Below are 22,948 nucleotides of genomic sequence, written 5' to 3'. Positions count from 1 at the left end.
TTTTTATATGTAGGATCACCCCCAAAAACAGGGGTCCCAGGCATGCCTTGGATTGGTAGTTTGTGGGCACAGATAGGATCTCTAATTTGATGATGCTTTGGTGAGGGTATAAAAATCATGAAATCACGAAAGGGGTGGAAATGGGAAAAGGGACGAGGGTGGAAGCAGGTGACTGCGGGGAATAGAAAGCAAGAAGGATTTGGGGGGGTGAGGAGAAGAGGCTGGTTGATGGATAGGGCAGAAGGGGAGGAAAGTGGTGGGGGATGAAAGGGGAGGGGAGGAAGGCTCGGCTCGGCTGAGCAGCGGCCACTCACACATGCAGAAGCGATTCACTGGAATCCACCTCAAAAGTAACAGGCCTCTGGCAGGGAGCAGAAAAACTCGCTTCTGAATAGTCCACTCCTGCAGGTGCCTTGTGTGTATGCTGAAGTCTGGGTCATGTTTTTTTCACAGCAGAACACGGATTTCATTGTCAGCCGGATAGGGCCCTTTGCTTCAGCCACCGCCCACTGCAGGTTGCTCTGGACCCAGGATGATGGACTAATAAGTCTTTTTTGGAGTGAGAGAGGAACACTAGGTGCTGGGGAAGTAGCATGTGAGGCCCAATATCAGACAGAAGAGCACAGACCCTTTCTTGATAATGGTTTTGAAGGGGGCTTCTGGCTGCTCAATGCTGTAACTTGATCCCTCACTGGGTCAGAAAGGAATGGTGCAGCCTGTTCACTAGGAATCTTCCAGCTAGAGTGGTTCTGTAGATGTTTGCATTTCCCCCTTGCTTGTTCCCAGAAATCTAGATGTTTAACCTTATTACTGTACAGTGGGGTCTTGACTTAAGAACGGCTTGAGTTAAGAACATTTTGACTTAAGAACCACTCTCATAGGAAAATATTGACTTGACTTACATACTTAGATTTGAGTTAAGAACTGAAAAAAACCCACGTGGGAGGCAGGGAAAGTGCAAAATGTGAACTTTCAGTTAACTGTTGGCCAGTGAAAAGGGTGCCTGTCTGCTTCCTCACTCCTCCCAGCGTTTAGAGAGTGGATTGGGAGACAGTCTTCGGACTGCCTGGTACTGGACTGCCTGGACTGTCTTTTCCCTGCCTTCCCTGAACCTTTCTTGACCTAAGAAAAAAAGAAACAAAATATCCCCCTCCAGTGGTCGAAGGCAGAATAGCAGCTTCCCATTAGTTTCTATGGACGGAAAAGAGCAGATACGGATCAAACGGTTTTCAATGCATTCCTATGGGAAATGCAGATTTGACCTGAGAACTTTTTGACTTGAGAACTGCCTTCCAATACGGATTAAGTTCTCAAGTCAAGACCCCACTGTATACTCCCTCCCTCAGCAAGAATCTGCCGTTTCACTTCTGAGCCTGTTTTGTGACTGTGGTAATTCTCTGCTAGAACTGTGCATGCTTGAAACATCCCAGTATCAAACAACATTAAACGGCAGAGTTACAGCACCATCACTTACAATATAGGTCTACGGATTGCACTTCAAAATCAAATCAAATGATATTTTCTGATTCAGGTACAGTATAGTGAAAAAGGTTTATTGCGCAAGACTAAAAGCTGAGGCCATTGACAGTAGCCTCCGTGCTCCACCCTCTGTTGCAATGGCAATTCGGGACTTAAATTAAGTGTTCTGTTTAACTGTTTCTACAGCTGGCAGCAATCATGGATCTCAGAAACTATTCCTTGCTGTGATATAAAATTATTGACCTACTTCTAAGGAGGCCCCAGCCCCGTCCCCAAAACAACAGACACACACACCATAACTGGAGTAAAAATGGCCACAACTTTATTAATTACATCAGCAGTTAACCTGGCAAGCATTGGGTTGGATATTGCTCATCGGGGGCACCCAATATTACCGACCATCTCCACAGGACCCTTCCCATGAGACCACTTGGATTGGCAGATTTCGTGGAGCCACGTGGACATATGCCACTCCATGGCTCCTCACTAACCAGGGGCAGAGGCAACTGTCCCACCTGAGGTGGGACAGCTGAGCCTCCCCCCCTCCTGCCGCCAGTTCCCATTTAGGGATTCCATATCATCCGTGATGACCTGTAGGCTCCTGCCTGCTGTCCCATGACCATTGTGATCCATCCCACTGCCCAACTGAGTTGTGACAATAGAGGAGAAGTGAATGAACACCTAATAGTGCAACAAAGGAACTTATATAAGAAAATGCAAATAGTATAACTAACCAGGGCAGGCATGGGGGGGGAGCTGCTCGGAAGGAACTGGAGCTCGGCAGGGCCCAACTTCTCCTCTTGAATTCTGCCAGCAGTCTGGTGCAGAAGCCATGCCTCTTCTGGTGTTCCGGCCAGTCCCCGCGCTCTCTGCTACCCTTCCTGTTTGGGGGGGGGTGCGAGGGCCGGACAACTTCCTGCTGTCCCCAACCATGCAGCCGCCATCATTATGTGGCCTGCAAACTCAGGGTGGGGTTGACCTCTGCACCGGCAACAACATAGGAACTGGGGAAGTCTGTTTTGTCTTGTTTTTTAGTTCATGGCATTAAGACCAAATTGAAGCAACTGCCAAATGAAAAATTAGAAACAACAGAGAACACAGTAATACAAGCAGTAAAAGATTGTGGCCTCTTCATGAAGTGTCTTCAGTTCCCTGGTGACAAAGTGAACACTAATTTTGCAGGAATCAGTCACCCTGGAAGCGAAAATGCCTTCCATGTCTTGAAAGCATGAATTAAAGAATTTCTCAGTGTTGGTTGTCCTGCACACATTCTTCACAATTGGATACAGGATGGGACAGACATAAGGGTTGAAATCCAGCAGTATGTTGCAACTGGAATAGGCCCATTGACTCAGTGGGGATTTGGTGAATCAGCTCCTTTATATGTTCCACTGATTCAATGGGCCTTCTTTAGGTGTGACTTACTCCAGGATTTCAGACAATGTGTGCAGACACAGTATGCTTCATAATGATTATTTATCCATGTATATGGTAAGATTAAAAAATCTCAAGAGTTGTTGTTTCCTCTTTTTTTCTTTTTTTCTTTTTTGTTTTCCTCTTTTTTTTCAACAAAAAAGAGTAAAGTTTCAACAACAAAAAGGAAAGTATGAAGCTCACCAAAACTTGGCTCCCAGCTATCAAACATACTACATGCAAAAGGTCAACGAACTCTACCCAGCCACAAGGACAGGGGATCACTACACACAAAAGACCAGCTAATGACACCCATTAACCACAGGAACAGATAATCTCTTCCCCTTAGCACAACAATACATCCACGACAATACACACTAATCACCCATCTACAGGAAAAGACAAAAGCCTATCTCACAGCCATAAATACTGCACTCCCAAGCCAACTACACCAGAGTACAGGCTGCTGTCCTCTAAGATGCCGGCCACAGAGACTGGCGAAATGTCAGGAAGAACAACCTTCAGAACACGGCCAAAGAGCCCAAAAAAACCAGAACAACCATGTGTTATTTATTTATTTATTTATTTATTTATTTATTTATTTATTTATTTATTTATTTATTTGATTTGATTTGATTTGATTTGATTTGATTTGATTTGATTTGATTTGATTTGATTTGATTTTTACCCCGCCCCTCTAGACCATGTGTTAGAGATATTTGCTGAAATGGACAGGTTTTTAAAATGAATTTGACTGCTTTCATTTGGTGACTTTAATAGGTATCCTTTCCTTTGATGATGTTCACTCATCATGAAATACTTCAGGGGTGAAGCTGTGGGGAAGGAGTATGTAAAAATATTTCAGCCAGTTCTGTAAGCTGAAGACTTTTGTTGAAAGTGCTCATGTCAGCCAAGATTTCAAAAGTACACTTGTTAATGACCAAGTGAATTACAGTACATACTTTCCAAAGTGCTGCCACAGACTTGTGTTTAGGACAGCAACATTTCTATTTTGCATTCTGGGACACAGAGCAAATGCTGAGAGATTATTTTCTTCAGTGAACGCCCAGAGGACAAGTGAAAGGAGCAGATTCACAACTGAAGTTATAAACAGCATTCTTTTATTGCAATATAACCTGTGTGTCAACCAGTGCTATGTAAGGAGATGATGAAACATCCAAGTATTCAAGTGCCATTTCATTGTAAGTAAGCAGATACTGGTGTGTGTCTACTGTATGTGTCTGTGAGTGTGTTGCTTACTATGTCTTACTGTATTTTTTTGCACCATAAGACGCACTTTCCCCCCACAAAACGGGGGTGGAAGGTCTGTGCGTCTTATGGAGCGAAGAAAACAGATTATATTTTCCTGTTTTCTTCTCCTAAAAAAATTGGTTCGTCTTATGGAAAGGTGCATCTTATGGAGCAAAAAATACGGTATTTCTTTCCTGCTTCAGTGCAAGCTTACCTTTCATTTTAAAAAAACATGCCAGTAATTAATTTAGTGAAAGTGAAAGATAAAAGTGCCAGGATCATTCACACCATCATATTTCCAATCATCATGTATGAGTGTGAAAGTTCACGGAAGGGGGGAGTGGTCTTTTGAAATGTGATGCTGAAAGAGAGCTTTGCAGATACCCTGGACTGCCAGAAAAAGAACAAGTGAGTACTAGAGCAAATTGAACCTGAACTGTCTCTGGAGGAAAAAATGTTGAGATTGAGTCTGTCCTACTCTGGGCACATCACGAGAAAGCAGGGGTCTCTGGAAAATACAATCATGCTGGGAAAGGTAGAAGGCAGCAGGAAAAGAGGAAGATCTAATGCAAAATGGATTGACTCCTTAAAGGAAGTCACAGGCTTTGGAGTTCAGGCATTCACGAGGTGACCATAAGTTGAGAGGAACTTGATGGCACATAGCAGGAAGATATTTGTGCCAAATTATTATTTTAATTTATTTAAAATATTTTGATCTCACTTTTCTCCTTAAAAGGATCCAGTTATATAATCCATAGGTTTTCATAGGTGAATTTGTATACTCTCCCGTGTGGCTGGGTGATTTGCCACCAAGAAATTCTTCCTTGTCTGGGCATCCAGTGATAAGAAAATGTCAGGATTTTGTTCTTTTGGTGAACAGGGAGTTAAATTTTTAATATTGTAATGGAAGTGCAGAGTCAGGAATGTAGAGTAAAAGCCAACGTAATGACTAACAGCATACAGGTGTAACAAGATGATGTAATGCTTGATTGTTAACCAAGACCAGCTGAAATGGTGAAATGTGATAGGTTGTTCTGGGTATAAATGTAACAGAGACAGAACAGACCTTTGCTGCTCAGCAGTAAGTCGTGGTCATTTACTTCTATGTCTTTGCTCTAAATGTTATCATGCCAAATGTATATTGCCATCTATATATGTTTAGCTATATCCAATATACTATGCTGTATTATAATCGCCAAGCTTCACATTCAACCGGACTCTAAGAAGTTTTCTTGAGGCCAGAGCTCATTAAGCCTCTGGAGTTTTGGCCCCATGCCAACAGAAAATGTACTGTCGGTGACCAGTGTCCTCTGATGCATTCAAAAATCTGATTACTCTTAACTGTGAAGCTATGCATCACCTACCGGTAGATTTTTCCTAGTTTTTCTTTTCAACAGTCAGGGCCCATTATATACTTCATATATATTTTCACTGCAGCCTACTCTTCTCAGATCCAATATATAAAATTCAATCTTGGATACCTGCCTGGGTAGAGCACTTGTTAAAATCATGACACACCTCTCGTTACTTGAAGAATACAAACGGCAGAGGAAGTCAGGCACCTGGATGTATTCTAGGCACACAGTTCTGAGTTTGTACAGAGACCAACCTGCAGGAATTTTTAAAGACTCTTCTCTTTCTCAAGGTTTTGAATGCCCAAGAAACTATTCTCAGCTGGCAACATAATACTCTGGACCAAGCAGGCTTAGAGTATAGCTTTTTACTTTGTTTGTTCATTGAGCTGTTCAACAACAACAACAAAAAAAACTTTAAAAAGAGAGAAAGGGTGGGGAGCTTCGGCTGAAGAGAAGTGTGCAAACATCCCTTTGGTTTTTCAAATTCAGAGTACCTGTCAAGAACAAAACCTTCATCCTTACTCTTTTTCTCCCTTTTCATCAAGCATGTCAGTAGTTTGGCTTCATCAAGAAATGAACCAGAAGGCAAACCTTCTCCTTCCTCTAAGGTGATGTTTGACCCTGTGGTTATGACTCTGGTTCCACCCAAAGACACATTGTGCTAACATAAGCCATAGGTGAGCAAAAAAGGAAACGAGGCCTCGATAATGATGCTGAAAACTTTTAATGTAAGACATAAAACACCTGTGCTTCACTTTACATGAGGGACAGGCATCATGAGTCAGTCAGCCTGAACCTTACATGCAGTCCAACAATTTTTGCATCTGCTGCCATTTTATTTTCTTTTATTTTTTTGTAGCCAATGACATTGGTGTACTGTTGAAAACTGCTGACACCACACCACACCCTTTTGTGGTCTTCTTAGCTTTCCCTCCTCTTCTTCCGCAATGGAAAGAAAGGAGATGCCAGATGCAGGGGAGGGGTATCAGGAGACACTTGTCTAGTTGTCTTGTGTGCTCCCAGAGGCATCTGGTGGGGCCACTGTGAGATACAGGAAGCTGGACTAGATGGGCCGTTGGCCTGATCCAACAGGGCTCTTCTTAGGTTCTTATAAGATGCTTTCCCTCCCAAACCAGCAGTGTTCTATAGCAGTAGTTCCCAACCTTGGGTCCCCAGATATTCTTGGACTACAACTCCCAGAAATCCAGGCTAGCACAGTTAATGGTGAAGGCTTTGGGGAGTTTTAGTCCAAGAATATCCGGGGACACAAGATTTGGAACCACTGCATTAGGGCATGAGAAAGCATGCTGGCATCCTCCTGCACCATAGAAAGTCACTAGAGTTGCTGCTGAATTTTGATGGCAGCAGAATATCCCCTGTTGGGTTGAGGGAGATCTAATGAACTCCTGGAATTTGCCCACCTGAGTTTATTCCTTCATGAGAATTAAACAATATGAGATATAATGCTCTGTTGAAGCAGTCCAATAAGATATGTTTGTCTGAAGAAGACATGAACTTGGAGCATGTCCAGGTTTTATCCCTGTGATCATAGACAAGTGACTCCCTGAAATGTCTTGACTGTGACTCCAAGAATCTCAGATGGTGGGTCATGCAGCCCAGAGCTTCTGGGAATTGAAGCTGAACAAGATCTGGTCTCCTAAGCTTGGGAACCACTGAATTAATGGTTTTGTATACTTGAATAACTTAAAATGTTTAGATGTTTGAACTCTGATGCTACCCTTTTGTTTTCGTTTTACTTTTTCATGCTTTGGTTAACATATCCATCTTTCTAAGCTGAACAGTGGGACCAATGTGGAAGCACCCTTTTTACAAATACAAACAAATCTCTGTGTGCCTGTCTTTCAGGTTGAAAGTAAAGCAAGAAAAGGTTCAGTATGTAGTAGCAAAAGCTGGTTATAGATGCTGCCAATTGCCAGTACAGTGACATTAAAGCGAGAGGAACAACAACAAATCACCAACTGTCCCCACCCCTCCCTGTTCATTAAAAAAACCTAAATAAGACAAATGATGACTGATTGGCCATTTGTTTGTTTCAAGGTGAGCAGACTGCCCAATTAAACACATAGAAGGGCAGGTCAGCGTCCTCTATTGTGTTTCCTGAAAATAAGACAGGATCTTATATTAATTTTTGCTTCAAAAAACTCATGAGGGCTTATTTTCAGGTGATGTTTTATTTTACAGTCATATCATCTTCTTCTGGTTGCTGCACAATGCTGCACAATGGTGGAGGGCGGGGTTTCACTTAACTGGAGCTTATTTTTGGATTAGGGCTTACAGTGGATCCTCGACTTACAGAATTAATCTGTACTGGAACAGCGGCTGCAGGTTGAAAAGTCTGTAGGTCGAGGCTCCATTGACCTATAATGCATTGAAAACTGATTAATCCGTAACCAGCCGTTTTTGTTCAATTTTGGTTTTTTTTTTCTGGTCTGTAGGTCGATTCTCAGGCTGCAAGTCGAACCTAAATTTTGTGGCCAGAGAAGTCTGTAACTTGAAAAGTCTGTAAGTGGAGCTGTCTGTAAGTCGAGGGTCCCCTGTATATTACGAGCATCCTGAAAAATCATACTAGGGCTTATTTTCAGGTGAAGTCTTATTTTCAGGGAAACGGGGTAGTATCATACCTCAGGGGGACACATGATCCTTTGGATGTTGCTGGATTACATTCCCATGTTCCTTTACCATTGACTGTGCTGCCTTGGACTCATAGGAAATCCAGTCCACAAACTTTTCGGGTGGGTACACTTTTCCCACCTCTGTTATTATACAACCTGTAAAGTTTGGGGGAAGCCAGGTTCATACACTGGGAAAAGAACGTACCCTGACTTCTGTTGAAATACTACATCCACCACCACCTTTTGATTCCTGGGTAATACTAGATCCTTAGCAAGAAATCACATAAGAAGGTATTCTCACTAAAAACATATATTGTGCTTATACCAGTTGAACAGCTATGACTTCTGCTCAGCAATCAAGAATCCTGGGAACTGCAATTTGGTGATAGTGTTCAGAATTCTTTGTTAGAGATCCCTGAACAACCTCACAAAACCACAGTCCATGGGATTCTTTTTTGAAAGAAGATAGCCAAAAAAGTATTGATTGTTTATGTTGCCACATGCTGCATGATGCCACCCCCTCCCAATTTAGGAGAAGCAGACTGGTGTGAAACATAATGCTGACCTGAGTGATCTGCCTGGCACAAAGCAAAACAAACATTGCAAAGACAATTTCCAAAATGTGTACAATGTGAGCAAGCCAGGGAGGTGGGAGGGGGGAAGGCTGAACAAGAAGAGCCAGGGCTAACCACCCCTGGTTACACATGAAGCAGAGTCGTTTCAACTCTAAATGTTGGCATCTGCCCAAAGTCTAGAAGGCATCAGAGTCTTGCCAGATCCTGGAAGCCCTCATAAGTGAAAGGTGGAAAGTTGGGCAAGCAGGCAGCTGTTTTTGGCAGGCAGGCAATGTGGTTGACATCACAGGAGGTGGGGTCCTGCTTGCTGGTAAAGAAAACTCCATCAGGAGAATGGATGGAAGGGTCCTCATCAAAGTAGTTGTAGGGTCTCAAGAAGAAGCCTACTGAATTCCCAACCGTCACAGTGTTGGGGATATCCTCAGCATGTGGAATATGCAGGAAGCCAGTGGTGATCCAGGCAACCAGATCCTGGTTGAAAGAGGAACATAGAGTTGTGTGGCTTGTTAAGAGGAAAAGACGTAGCAATGACTCAGGTTTATACAGTACTAAATCTCAAAAACAGGCCTTGGAAAGTTAAATTTTTGGACTACAGTTTCCAGAATCCCCAAATTACCACAGCCACTGAACATGAGGCTAGCAGGTTCTGGAAGCACCTTTTCCATGTTTTTCTCGGGATGCTCTGTTTTCTAACATATCCTATACTACAATGTCTCAAAGACAGCTTAGCGTTCGTACTAATAAAGGACAACCCAAGCTGAATCCTGCTGTGGCAACTGCCAGCAAAAGGGTTTTCTAATCTAGATTATCTGACTTGCACATGAACTTTCATGTTTTAATTTGGGGCAACTGAACTGAGATTGATAGCAACTCACTCTGACGGCTTGCTTGCTGCACTATTGTAATGCCTGTTCACCCTATACAGTATTTTCATAAATAAACACAAGTCATCAGAACTATGGAAACTGCCAAAAATAATTTGATACATGAATGATGGATAGGTCACAGGTTGTGAAAGAAAAATAAAGTGTGGAGGGAAATAATACAAGATGCACCAATCATGGAATGTTCATAAGTAGAGAAGAGGGTGCTTCCTCCCCTTCTGGAATTCAAAACTTTATTATTTTATTGTACACAGATACACTGGCTGATATTCTATTCTGCAGTGGCACAAACAGCATGGCTTTCACATGTGAGAAATATCTGAGGCATCACCTATTACACACCGACTCATGCCATTTGGTATGCAACAGGTAATGTCTACAGAGATGTATTAAGTTACAGCAGGACACCTACAAAGGCAAACATGTTTCTGCTTTGGGCTTGCTTGACCTGTACACTGTCTCACAGTAAGAAAGCAGACGTTCTGGATATATCAGCATCAAAAGCCAAACATTACTGCAACTCATCCATTTGACAGTAATGAAAACTTCTTATGACTGTTTCCAACAAATATTTGCCCTGGTAAACATTATATAATCGCAAGTGGAGATGTGTTCAGGAGAATCAACTGGGAGCATGGGATGTGGATTCATGCTCCCCCCTTCCTGTCCTTCCTGATTCTCCTCTGAAATTGTCCCAAAAGGTAGTTTCTCCCAAAGATGTTTATTTTCAGTCTTGGAATTTAACTAGGGGCGTGGGGTTGGGGGGGAAGGAAAAATAAAAATGACTTGAAGAGTCTTTTACAGCAGGGCTAAGATAATATGAAGAAATGCCCATTTAAAAGGAGAGGCGAAAACATCCAGTTCCAAGTTTGGGTTGCCATTTTCCTAATCCCTCTATAGGTTGACAGACTATAAAATCCCCATAAATCCCATAAACACCATAGCTCACCTCATCAACAATATCCTCATTGTCTATGAAGTCAGCAAAGGCAACTGTAGGTGTCCAGGGGTCATTCTGGTTATAAATGCTGGAACTAAAAGATTCTTTCTCTTTTCGTTTTGTGACAGCCAGTTTGTACCTGAAAAGAAAAGGATGGAGAAAACCACACTGGAACAATGCATTCCTGAAATTGGATATATCCACTCTTTCCTGAACATGAGATCTGGTACCAACATGGCTCATGATCAACAGCAATTCTCAAGTAAACTGACATAAGACCTTTCCAAACTGGCTGTTTTGAGTGTTTGGTGGGTTGGGTTAACAAGAGTCTTTTGAGGTCTGGGAGAGGAGCAACGTGCCACTTGGTATGCTCTTCCCAAACAACCAATGTCCCATTGTAGCTCGATCATCTGTCAAATAAACACTTCCCCTGATCATCTGCGGAGAGTCAGGGGAAGTGATTTTTTTTTTACATTGTTCCTCTCTCCCTTTGTTGCTGCTGTCCCATTTTCTCCCTTTCTCCCTCTCTGCTTCCCTTCCCTCATTCTCTCTCCACTTTCTTTCTCACGATGGCAGTTGGATACCAAGGCTGCTGTCTCCTGGCCAAACGAGTGAGTGTGCCAAAAAGAATTCATGCCACTGGGACAGAAAGTGCACAACAGCTCTTAAAGGGAAAGGAAGGATCGTTTCAAGTAGAAACACTTGTGGATTGTGTCTTCCCCCCCCCCATCCCAACCGAGCCACTAGAGATCCACATACCATATATATATGCCAGTGTAGACAGGCCCATGGAGTCAAAATAGATATTAAGAGAATATGTCTCCCTTTAAATAGTTTGGGTATTTCCCCCCTCTCACACTGTGATTCCTTGGAAGTACGAGCCTAAAAAACCAGTCCTGCAAATAGGCCTACATTTACCTTCCAATGACCAATCATTGAATAAATCATGTGGTTTTTGTATCGGTGTGTGCATCCTCTTGGGACAACTTTTAAATCAGGCTTTGAGCTGTGTTGTATATTTGTCAAGGAGACTACATGGCATTAAAACCATCACATTTTAAAGCAAACTGGCACTTCAGCACTCCAGCTAAATTAGTGCTAAGGTACTTCTCCTAATCAAATAAAAATGGGGAGGGATATAGAGATCAGAACAGGGCATCAGAGGATCTTTGATCTCATTGTTAGATGTACAGTTCCTTAGTCTCGGCCAGTTTAACCCAGCATTTGTGAATGGAAATCCTGTGCTTTTCCAGAACAAAGGGAAACAAAGGGGCCCAGTACAAATACTCCATCTGGAAGGGCTCTGAATGTAACATGAGCATCTAATGTACTTTGCTCCACAGTCTGCAGGAAATGAACAACATCTGTTGATTTTGCTGCTGTTTCTCTACAACCGGCCCTACAATCCCCCAAATTTGCTGTATGGAGGGTGATGGGCCCCACTGGAAGAGGTAGGCTATGGTGCAAGGTGAATGCTTTCTCTTTACTGATTCCTAACAGGGAACAGCATAGCAATAAAAGTGAGAAAGGACCCCAGGAAGTGAGCAGACAGAGTGAGTGAACAGGTGAAGCTAACCTTTGATGGGGGAGAGGTAGTAAAGAAAAGTAGTAACAAAAGGGTCTAACAGAGGAAGAGACAAAAGACAAGGGGAAACCAAGGCGATAAAGGCAGACAGTATATATATTAGTGGATTTTCAAGGCAGTCAAGACAAAGGAAAGGGCACCCATGGTAAAAAGAATAAAGAAAAAGGTAACAGAAATTATGGGCATGGTAACTTGCAAACTGTGTGCAATGTTTGTCTTTGTGGCTCAAAGGAACACAGCGTACACATGTAGCAAGTGCAAACTGGTAGCACTCTTGGAAGAAAAAGTGCAAGAACTGGAGCAATGAGTGGCCACACCTAGGGCCCTAGTCACATGAGATAAGTATTCTCTAGTTCTTCTGATACTTTCCATACCACTGTTGTATTGATTCTCAGTCATGTGGTATATATACCGTGGTGAATGTCTCAGCAACTTTTAGCAGTACCAATTTATTTCCACCTACATTCAACCCTCAACTTATGAACTTAATCCGTTCCGGAACAGCGTTCGTAACTTGAAAAGTTCGTAAGTTGTTTTCCCATAGAAATGCGTTAATCTGTTCCGGCTGAATAAAAAAATAATTTAAAAAAAGCACCAAACTTTGCAAGCCCCTGGGCCTGCAAAAAACAACCTCACCAGCCCAATCCCACCCTGAAAAAGAAAAAATAATAAAAAATGGTTTTCTGGCAAGCAAGCCTCACTCAATTCCCCAGCTTCCCCGCTGCCTTTCTCTGCTGCTGCTGCTGGGCCTGGACTTCCGCCGCCACTACCAGGGCTGCTCCCGAGCATGTTGGGGGGGGGGGAAGAAAGGCTGGATCGCCTTTCTCTCCCACCCTGCGGCTTCTCCCGAAGGGCTGCTCCCGATGGCTTTGGTGGCAGCAGAGAAGCTGCGGGGGGGGGGGGGGGAGGCAATCTGCAAAGCCATCGGGAGCAGCCCTTTGGGAGAAGCCGCAGGGCGGGAGAGAAAGGCGATTGGCACCTTTCGAGCTCTCAAAGGCTTCCTCTGATGTGGGGGGGGGGAGCCCTTTGAGAGCTCCGAAGGCAAAAAAGCAGGAAGAAAGGGCTGGAAATTTGAATTTCCCATCCTTTCTCCCTGCATGTTTGCCTTCAGAGCTTTCAAAGGGCTTCCTCCGATGTTGGGAGGAAAAGCCCTTTGCGAGCTCCGAAGGTGCCGATCGCGGTGGCGGGGCCCCCAAGGGAGGTCTCCCAGGGCTTGCCCACCACCATGGGAGACCTCCCTGAGGGTCCCTGCCGCCACGATCAGAGGCTTCGGAGCTCTCCAAGGGTTTCTGCCCGACATTGGAGGGAGCCTTTGGGAGCTCCAGAGGCAAAAAGGCAGGGGGAAAGGGCAGGAAATTCAAATTTCTAGCCCTTACTCCCTCCCTTTTTGCCTTCGGAGCTCTCAAGGGGCTTCCTCCCATGTCGGGCAGAAAGCCTTTTAGAGCTCTGAAGGTGGCGAATGGCTCCATTCGCAAAAAATGGCATTGATCTGCAAACGGAGCCTCAACCTCATTCGTAGGTCGAGGCTCCATTCGCAAGTCGATGCCAATTTTTGAGAACGGAGCCGTTCGTAAATCAAAACGTTTGTATGTGGGGCCGTTCGTAAGTCGATTTGAATCGTTGTGGCCAGCTAACATCATGCTACTGGTTTATTTTTTTCTCTTGGTTCAAGGGGAAATTTAGCCCCTTGATTTATATATATATGTATTAAGTATATATTTATTGATACATCAGTGGTTACTTAAAGGACTGCCTTCTTCCATACGAGCCTGCCCGTCTTCTAAGAGGTGAATGGGATGGCATGCCGAAATAGAACCTTCTCAGCTCTCTCCCTCCTCAACTTTGGAACGCCCTCCCTATAGAGTTCCGCCTGGCTCCAACACTTTTGGCTTTTCGGTGCCAGGCAAAGACCTTTCTGTTTAGCCAGCATTTTAATTAAATAGTACTCTTTAGCTGGCCATATGAGCAGCAGGATTTATTAATATTAATGTTTTAATGACTGTTTTAAATATAGGATATTATTATAATATTGCCTATTTTTAATGTTTTTAAAGTTTTAATATTGTTGTACGCCTCTCAGAGACCACTGGTAAAAAAAAATCTTGCAAATAAATAAATAAATTAGGAAGGGGTTTCTGTTTGGGAAAGTTTCTTGTGCTGTGCTGCTAGCTCCTGCAGAATCGCTTTGCACACAATGAACACTGGACCGCCGTCTATGGCACACGCTTGGCAGTAAGGGCAGCAATTGCTGCCTATCCACAGGCTGTAAAAAAGAAAAAAGAAATCTGCACAGCAGTACTGGTGCCCCTTGTGCCATACTTTTAGCAACGTATCAGCTGGGAAAAATTAAAAAAAAGATGAGCACTTCAGAAATGGTGGCCAACTTCCTGGCTTCAATACTGAAAAAAAAAGCAGGACAAGTCGTGCATACAGGCAATCCTGGTAAGGAATGAACTGGTACAACAAAGGTACAAAATAACAGACCTCTCCCGGCTGGGGGAAATATTCCCCACTTATACTGCTGGCTGGGAAAATGTTTTGATCTTGACGGTGAGTCATGTGACTGGAACAAAACACAACAAACTAACTGGGGGATAACTAGAGAACATTTCACTCGTGTGACCAGTGCCTAAGGCTATAAGAGAAGATGAAGACTACATCGACAGAACTCTTGAGCAGCAGCAGCACCCAAAGGAGACACTGGAAATGGAAGAAGAGCAAGACAAAGCAGAGGAGGAGAATGGTGAGGATAGAACAAGTGGAGGAAGCATCATGAAAAAGATTCACAGGAGCAAATAAGGAGATTACACTCTTCGTTAGTGGAATTGCAAAACTGCTTTCAGATTCTTGAAGAGGAGTCTGGCAGACAGCATGCAGAGAAAGACATACAGGAGACCCCACGGAAGGACATGAGAGAGCCTGAAGCTTAGCCAAGCAGACTAATTTAACCACACACTACAAAAAGAAAACAAGAGTAGTTATTGTAGGAGACTCCCTAACATGTGAGGACTGAAACTGAAATATGCCATGTGGCCAACTTGGGCATGTTCCAAGACATGAGTCAGGTTGGGATTACATGGTCAAATACTCTGCTTATAAAATGGGTGAGTTTGATGCAACGGCTGATTCAAATCACTCCAGCCCTTTGCTCCCAAAGCAGCTTCCCCCTCCCCTCTGCCAATGAGGCCTCCAACTTTTTTCTAGCTGGAATTATTTGAATGGGTTCCTCCTCCCCAATGTGGTTAGTTGTGATACAGTGTTGTAAAGATATGGGGCATGTCTGTTGATGGTGTTTTAGTGATGTAGGTGGTTGGGGTGTGATGTTCAGGGCCAAAGGAACATGCTGCCACATTCTTTCCTCTCCCCTGATCACCCACTGATATATTTTTTAATCTTAGATATATAAAATTAATACTAGGTCACCCTATCACCTTATCGCTGGATCCTTGTTATTATTATTTTCCTTCAGAAAAGGATCAGCAGAGGCAGCACCAAAGGAATAATGGAAGGAAAGAAGGAGGGTTGTGGGCTGGAATGTGAATCGCATTGCATCCAGCATGAACGGTGAACCCCTGAATCAATCTGCAGCCCCTGGGCGAGCACTGACTGTGATTTCAAATATAATACAGGCTGTGAATCAAATCATAGGAATGCCAAATCAATTCAAGCAGCGTTCCAGTGTAGTAGCTCCCTCCATTACCTGGCCCAACTGACGGCTCGTTCCATGGGATCCATCTCTGGAAGGTGGTCGCCAGCGAAACTTATTAATTGGATCCGATAGCCACGCTTATGGCCCCATTTGTTTGTGCTATTTGCTTCAAAATATATGTATCTTGGCATTTTGTCATGAAGGTGGAAGTTGGCCTTGTCCTCGGTATCCAAGACTTTTTTAGTCATTTTCATCTGGAAGATTTCATTGTCTGGACTCCAAGGGGTCTTCACTTTTTCGAAAGCCATGTCATTGGCTACCAAGGAATTTTTCACACCTAGAAAGATGGAAGAAGAGAGTCTTTAACTGCTTTGTGATATATTTGTATATTGATAAAGTTATTTTAGGCATAAAAGCGCAAGGATACATCAAAATATATCCATTAAAAATATAGGGATCTGGCAAGGGGAAAAAAAGCCAAACTTTGACAGCATGAATGATCAAAACTGTTTTGCTTATCCTTGTAACAAAAGACGAGAACATAAATTTGTCTTTCAGGACTGGCTTGTCAGACTTCAAACTCAAAGGGCTCTGAAAGAACAAGCCTGAAATGATAACAAATAATTTTCATAATACAGATTACATGCACCACACACAGTCAATAAATAAAATCAGATATATGACATTTAAAATAAAACTTCTCAAACCAAGTCATGCCTTGGTAAAAAATAGTTTCAACCTGTTCTATTTAGGGATATGCACAGTGAATGTTGTCATACTGGTTTCATTTTAGAAAATGGTACAGTATGTTGATTCAGGTTATCCTTTAATTTAATAATAATTGTGCACCATCAAGCCAGTTCTGACATGGTGATCCCTTACAGGGTTTTCTAGGTAGAAAGTTCTCAGAAGTGTAGCATTTCCTTCTTCTGAATCTGGGGGCATCTTGGGACTCTGCAGCTTGCCCAAGTCTACACAGAGGCTGGCTGTTCCAGGAGGCACAATTAAGAGAAGATAGGAGAAACATACTTATTTTCTTCCTGGGTATGAATGGAAGAATTCTCCTCTGTCTCCCTCTCTCTCTCTGAAAGATATAGTGGACCCTCTACTTACGGAATTAATCCGTATTGGAATGGTGGCTGCAAGTCAAAACGTCTGTAGGTCGAATCTCCATTGACCTACAATGCATTGAAAACCGATTAATCCCATAACCGGCGGGTTTTATTCTATTTTTGTTCCATTTTGGGTTTTTTCTGGTCTGTAGGTCGATTCTCCGGCTGCAAGTCGAATCTAAATTTTGCAGCCAGAGAAGTCTGTAACTCGAAAAGTCTGTAAGTCGAGCCGTCTGTAAGTCAAGGATCCACTGTACAAAATCTAAAACCTGAGGCCACAATAAACAACTGAAACTTAAACCCCATGGGACTCCTTGCCTGCCAGTTCTGCCTTAGAATCTCTTCTAGCTGCCCTCCAGCAAAAACAGGAGAGAGAAAAGAGGGAAAACAAAAGTCACGAGACTAATTTTTTAAAAATATTAAACTTTATTTCCATTTCCTCTGTTGGTTATTTTAGACAAGATAAACGAATGCAATTATTCTACCAACCAGCCTTCCAATTGCCTTTCACATCCAAGAAAGAAAAGATGAGGAATATTCCAAGCCAAATATAAAGACCTAGATCGTAGAATTTAAGATTAAATTTATTGTGGGCTCAAGTTTTAGATGTTGTGTTCTTCCGAGAGAGAGAGAGAGAGAGAGAGAGAGAGAGAGAGAGAGCAAGAGAGTGTGAGTGAGTGAGTGAGTGAGTGAGTGAGTGAGTGAGTGTGTGTGTGTGTGTGTGTGTGTGTGTGTGTGTGTGAAAATCTCCAGGATACCAGAGAAGGAGAGATGGAGAGAAAGAAGGACAGAAAGGATTAAATCATGGCATCCTGGGGGGGGGGGCGGCGGGGTACAGAAGAAGAGGATCACAGAAAAGTAAAATACAGGCTTTCTTTGTGGATCTGATTCTACGTTCACACACCACAAAGGGGGTAATGACGCTTGAACTACAATGTTGTAAGAGCAAGAGATACAATTTTCTTTGAATGTCTATTTCCACTAATAGGACTTCAATTGGATACATTCTGGTAAAAAAAAATAAACAAATGTATCACCCGTTCCTAATGTGATGGCTATTTTGGTTGATCTAATGGTGCCCTCTTCTGGTACAGAAACACTTTGTTGTGCAACTAGGGTGTACCGAGTGGCAACTATTGTAGTTGTGCTGATCCTATTTCAGCAGGCAGATGAATGAGAATACCATTCGTAAAATAAAGTAATAAAGTCAGAGAACAACACCAACATTGCCCTGCTGGCCTTCCCACAGTTCCTTGAGTTCATCCAAGTTCTAGAGCAGGGCTCTTCAAAGTACACCTGGCCCACCTTGCCTTTTTATCCGGCCGGGGCATGCAGGCAGGGGTGGGGGTGCAGGCAGGCGGGAGTGCATCACTGCGTACACGCACGCGTTCCTTCGCCCTTCAAAAATATGGAAAATATATTATGTGGCCCTCATGGTGGAAAGTTTGGAGACCCGCGTTCCAAACCACTACATTAGTTTAGAGAGGTTTTGGAATGTGACCACACTGAAGTTTGCGCCAGGTTGATGCAAACTTTTCTACGTCACATGCTGGCAGTTAAATTTCAGCTGTGGTTCATACAGAAATCTATAATCATCCCAGGAATTAGTGTTTTAAATTTCCATACATCACACAGCTCCTCTTCTCTTTCATCCTTCTATACCTTTATCATATCTTGCCTGCCTTTTTTGTAGGCATTCAAATCTTCCTCCTCCCCCCTCCTCCTCTTTTTGAATATTTAGTAAGTGAAATAGTGCTGAACTGAAAAAAGGTGGGAAACATTTGAATTAGAGCTGAATCAGTTTAGTGCTATAGCCACATCTTTATATCAGATTTTTCTCCAGGAGAAAAAGCTAGGAGAATTTTTTTCCCCAAAAATACTTTATAACTTGTATTGTAGTTCTAGTCAGTACTACCACAGTGTGAGCAGAAAGCAGGAAAAAGAAGCAGGTTTTGTTTACTCCCACACCATGCCCCTCTCTGTGTATCATCTGAACATGCTGAATAGGAGCTCTATAAGGACCAATGTAGGCTATCACGCAAGCCAAAAGCAAGACAAAATCGTGCAAGTGGAAACATTACTACTACAACAAAAACAAGCTAGGCCTGGCAAAGAAATAATACCACAGACTAATGCCAAAAATCTGGAGCTACTCCTGATAAGTGCTAACATTATATATAAATACAGTACTGATGATATATAAATATCAAATGGAACAGTGAGAAACACAGCATAAACAGTGGGTCAAGGACCTTTCTAGTCACTTCCTTTGATCAGTAGGAGAGCACATGTTTTTGCATGAAAAGATATCAGGTTTAAACCCCAATGTCTTCAGGCAGGACAAAGAAAGAACTTTCTCTGATGTTCTGGAGAAGCTTTCTCTGTCAATAAAGGGTTGGAGGTGCAAAGATTTGATTCAGTATAACATAGCTTTCTGTGTTCCTGTCCTCTCAAGAGCAGCTAATTGTAAACTGACATTATGTCTCTCAGAGCCTTTGGTAGCTTGGATGATATTGTGGGAAGTAATCAGTAGGTTCACACAATCTTTCCCACAGCAAACCGGAGCTACTCAACAGAACACGGACTTTGCACTCTTTAACTAGTTTATAATGACATCAAAACCTAATATTCTAGCCTGTATCTTCTTCAACAAGCCAGATAAATAAAGTACAAAACATGGGATATTTTCTTAGTTTGGTTTGGGGAGAGACAAGGTAATGCTGGGTTTGGAAGCTGTGATAAGCTTCCACAGGCAAAATGTTCTCTTTCCAGTGGGAGTGACTGAGCAACACGTATGAGCTCATTTTTACTTGCAAACATTATCAATAAAAAAGTATATGGATAAACCACAGAGGCCAGTGAATGCCAGAGGATGTCATCTCAGACCTAAACAGAGAAGATGAGCAAGTTCACAATTAGGAGGTATTAGTCCATTATCCCCCTTCACAGATTGCTGCCTTGTCATGGTGAAGGGGCTTGAGTAATTCAGAGAAGCTATGGGCTATGCCGTGCAGGGACACCCAAGACGGACAGGTCATAGTGGAGAGTTCTGACTACACACCATCCACCTGGAGCAGGAACTGGCAATTCCACTCCAGTATCTTTGCCAAGAAAACCCCATGAACAGAAACAAAAGGCTAAAAGATATGATGCTGGAAGATGAGCCCCTCAGGTCGGAAGGGGTCCAACATGCTACGGAGGAAGAGTGGAGGACAAGTACAAGTAGCTCCAGAGCTAATGAAGTGGTTGGGCCAAAGCCAAAAGGATGCTCAGCTCCGGACGCGCCTGGAAGTGAAAGGAAAGTCAGATGCTGCAAAGAAAAATATGTACTGCATAGGAACCTGGAATCTACGAACCTTGGTAGACTGGATGTGGCCAAACAGGAGATGGCAAGAATAAACATTGACATCCTGGTTGTCAGTGAACTAAAATGGACGGGAATGGGTGAATTCAATTCAGACGATTATTACATCTACTATTGTGGGTAAACATCCCGTAGAAGGAATGGAGTAGCCCTCATAGTCAACCAAAGAGTGGGAAAAGCTATACTGGGATACAATCTCAGAAATGATAGAATGATTTCAATATGAATCCAAGGCAGACCTTTCAACATCACAGTAATCCAGGTTTATACACCAACCACCAATGCTGAAGAGGCTGAAACTGACCCATTCTATAAAGACTTACAACACCTTCTAGAACTGACATCAAAGAAAGATATTCTTGTCATTATAGGGGACTGGAATGCTGAAGTAGGCAGTCAAGAGATAAAAGGAACAATAGGTAAATTTGGCCTTGGAGTTCAAAACGAAGCAGGGCAAAGGCTAATAGAGTTTTGTCAAAAGAACAAGCTGTTCATCACAAACACTCTTTTTCAACAACACAAGAGGCGACTCTACCCAAGGACATCACCAGATGGGCAATACCGAAATCAGATTGATTATGTTCTCTGCTGTCCAAGATGGAGAAGCTCTATACAGTCAGCAAAAACAAGACCTGGAGCTGATTGCAGCTCTGATCATCAGCTTCTTATAGCAAAACTCAAGCTTAAACTGAAGAGAGTAGGAAAATCACTGGGCTACTCAGGCATAACTAAACCAAATCCCTTATGAGTACACAGTGGAAGTGGAGAACAGATTTAAGGAACTCAATTTAGTGGACACAGTGCCTGAGGAACTATGGATGGAAGCTTGTAACATTGTACAGGAGGCAGCAACACAAACCATCCAAAAGAAAAGGAAATGCAAGAAAGCAAGTGGCTGTCCAACGGGGCCTTACAAATACGGTAGCAGAGAAGAGAAGAGAAACAAAATGTAAGGGAGGTAGGGAAAGCTACAGAAAACTGAATGCAGATTTCCAAAGAATAGCATAGAGAGAGAAGAATGCTTTCTTAAATGGACAGTGCAAGGAAAGAGAGGAAAATAATAGAAAGGGGAAAACCAGAGATCTGTTAAAAAAAGTGGAGATATGAAAGGAACACTTTGTCTCCCTGCTTATTTAACTTATGTATATGCAGAATGCGAAAGGCTGGACCAGATGAATCCCAAGCCGGAATTAAGATTGCCGGAAGAAATATCAACAACCTCAGATACACACATGATACCACTCTGATGGCAGAAAGTGAGGAGGAATTAAAGAATCTGCTAATGAGGGTGAAAGAGGAAAATGCAAAAAATGGTCTGAAACTCAACATCAAAAAAACTAAGATCATGGCCACTGGTCCCATCACCTCCTGGCAAATAGAAGGGGAAGTTATGGAGGCAGTGACAGATTTTACTTTCTTGGGCTCCATGATCACCGCAGAGGGTGACAGCAGCCACGGAATTAAAAGATGCCTGCTTCTTGGGACGAAAGCAATGACACACCTAGACAGCAGAGACATCACCTTGCCGACAAAGGTCCGCATAGTCAAAGCTATGGTTTTTCCAGTAGTGGGAGTAAGAGCTGAGCCATAAAAGATGCTTGCTTCTTGGGAGGAAAGCGATGACAAACTTAGACAGCATCTTAAAAAGCAGAGACATCACCTTGCTGATAAAGTTCTGCATAGTTAAATCTATGGTTTTTCCAGTAGTGATGTATGGAAGTGAGAGCTGGGCCATAAAGAAGGCTGACCACTGAAGAATTGATGCTTTTGAATTGTGGTGCTGGAGGAGGCTCTTGAGAGTCCCCTGGACTGCAAAGAGGACAAACCTATCAATTCTGAAGGAAATCAACCTTGAGTGCTCACTGGAAGGACAGATCCTGAAGCTGAGGCTCCAATACTTTGGACATCTCATGAGAAGAGGCTCCTTGGAAAAGACCCTGATGTTGGGAAAGTGTGAAGCCAAGAGGAGAAGGGGACATCAGAGGACGAGATGGTTGGACAGTGTCACTGAAGCAACCAACATGAGTTTGACCCAACTCCGGGAGGCAGTGGAAGACAGGAGAGCCTGCCGTGCTCTGGTCCATGGGGTTATGAAGCGTCAGACATGACTGAACAACTAAACAACAACAAAGTCCATTATCCTTCCAGAGATACATCTTCATAACTGCTATGTTTGCAAAGTCAACATGCAAATGAAGCCTTCTGTTTCCTCCTAATCACCAAACAAAATCAAGCCAATTTGCAACTTGCAAAGCTGTGAAAGCTGTTGGCAGGCAATCATACGTCTTTGCTATTTAAATCACCTTCATTTTTAATCATGAAGCTCCCAGGTGGCCTCTGACTGTCCTCTGTTTTAAGACATGAGCCATAAATTCCAAACTGCTAGCTGAGGAGAAGCTTGAAGCCAACATACATTTGGAGCTTCCCATAAGAACTTGATGCACAGCCTTGAGGATGATGATTTGTTATTGAAAGCTCACTGTTTGTTTTTTGTATTTTTGTTTTATATTCTTAATGGTCAATTAACAGTATCATCAGCTCCTGCATTTGTATTGTTTCCATGACCATACAGTCTTTTTCTGATTTCTCCCAATTGTTGAGACCCTTAAATCAGATGACCTTATAACTTTTGATTTAAAGTTAGGTTTGAGTACATATACAAGTAAGTAATAATAGGAGTAGGGGGAAGTTTCCAATGGCTGGCAGCG

The 22,948-nt window shown here is 42.8% G+C and overlaps 1 protein-coding gene and 1 long non-coding RNA gene across 3 annotated transcripts in view; one reads left to right on the top strand and one right to left on the bottom strand.

Moving 5' to 3' along the window:
- Nucleotides 1-2,454: 2,454 nt before the first annotated feature.
- On the top strand, nucleotides 2,455-12,197 carry LOC144583608 (uncharacterized). Its single transcript, XR_013537503.1, has 2 exons — nucleotides 2,455-4,094; nucleotides 10,659-12,197. It is a non-coding gene; the product is annotated as an uncharacterized LOC144583608 (long non-coding RNA).
- Nucleotides 6,204-22,948, bottom strand: part of LOC110080308 (amine oxidase [copper-containing] 3) — a 39,813-nt gene continuing 23,068 nt past the window's right edge. For both annotated transcript variants that reach the window (XM_073004078.2, XM_020796098.3), the window contains exons 2-4: nucleotides 15,816-16,101; nucleotides 10,540-10,669; nucleotides 6,204-9,177 (exon numbers count right to left, since the gene is read on the bottom strand). In XM_073004078.2, coding sequence (XP_072860179.2) covers nucleotides 8,893-9,177; nucleotides 10,540-10,669; nucleotides 15,816-16,101 — 701 coding nt within the window. In that variant the 3' untranslated portion in view covers nucleotides 6,204-8,892. The remainder of the gene's footprint in view (nucleotides 9,178-10,539; nucleotides 10,670-15,815; nucleotides 16,102-22,948) is intronic.

Source organism: Pogona vitticeps, chromosome 6 (genome assembly GCF_051106095.1).
Source record: "Pogona vitticeps strain Pit_001003342236 chromosome 6, PviZW2.1, whole genome shotgun sequence".
In the NCBI taxonomy this organism is placed as follows: Eukaryota; Metazoa; Chordata; class Lepidosauria; order Squamata; family Agamidae; genus Pogona; species Pogona vitticeps.
The sequence above is the reverse complement of the archived record's forward strand: the minus strand, read 5'-3'. Positions and strand labels throughout refer to the sequence as shown.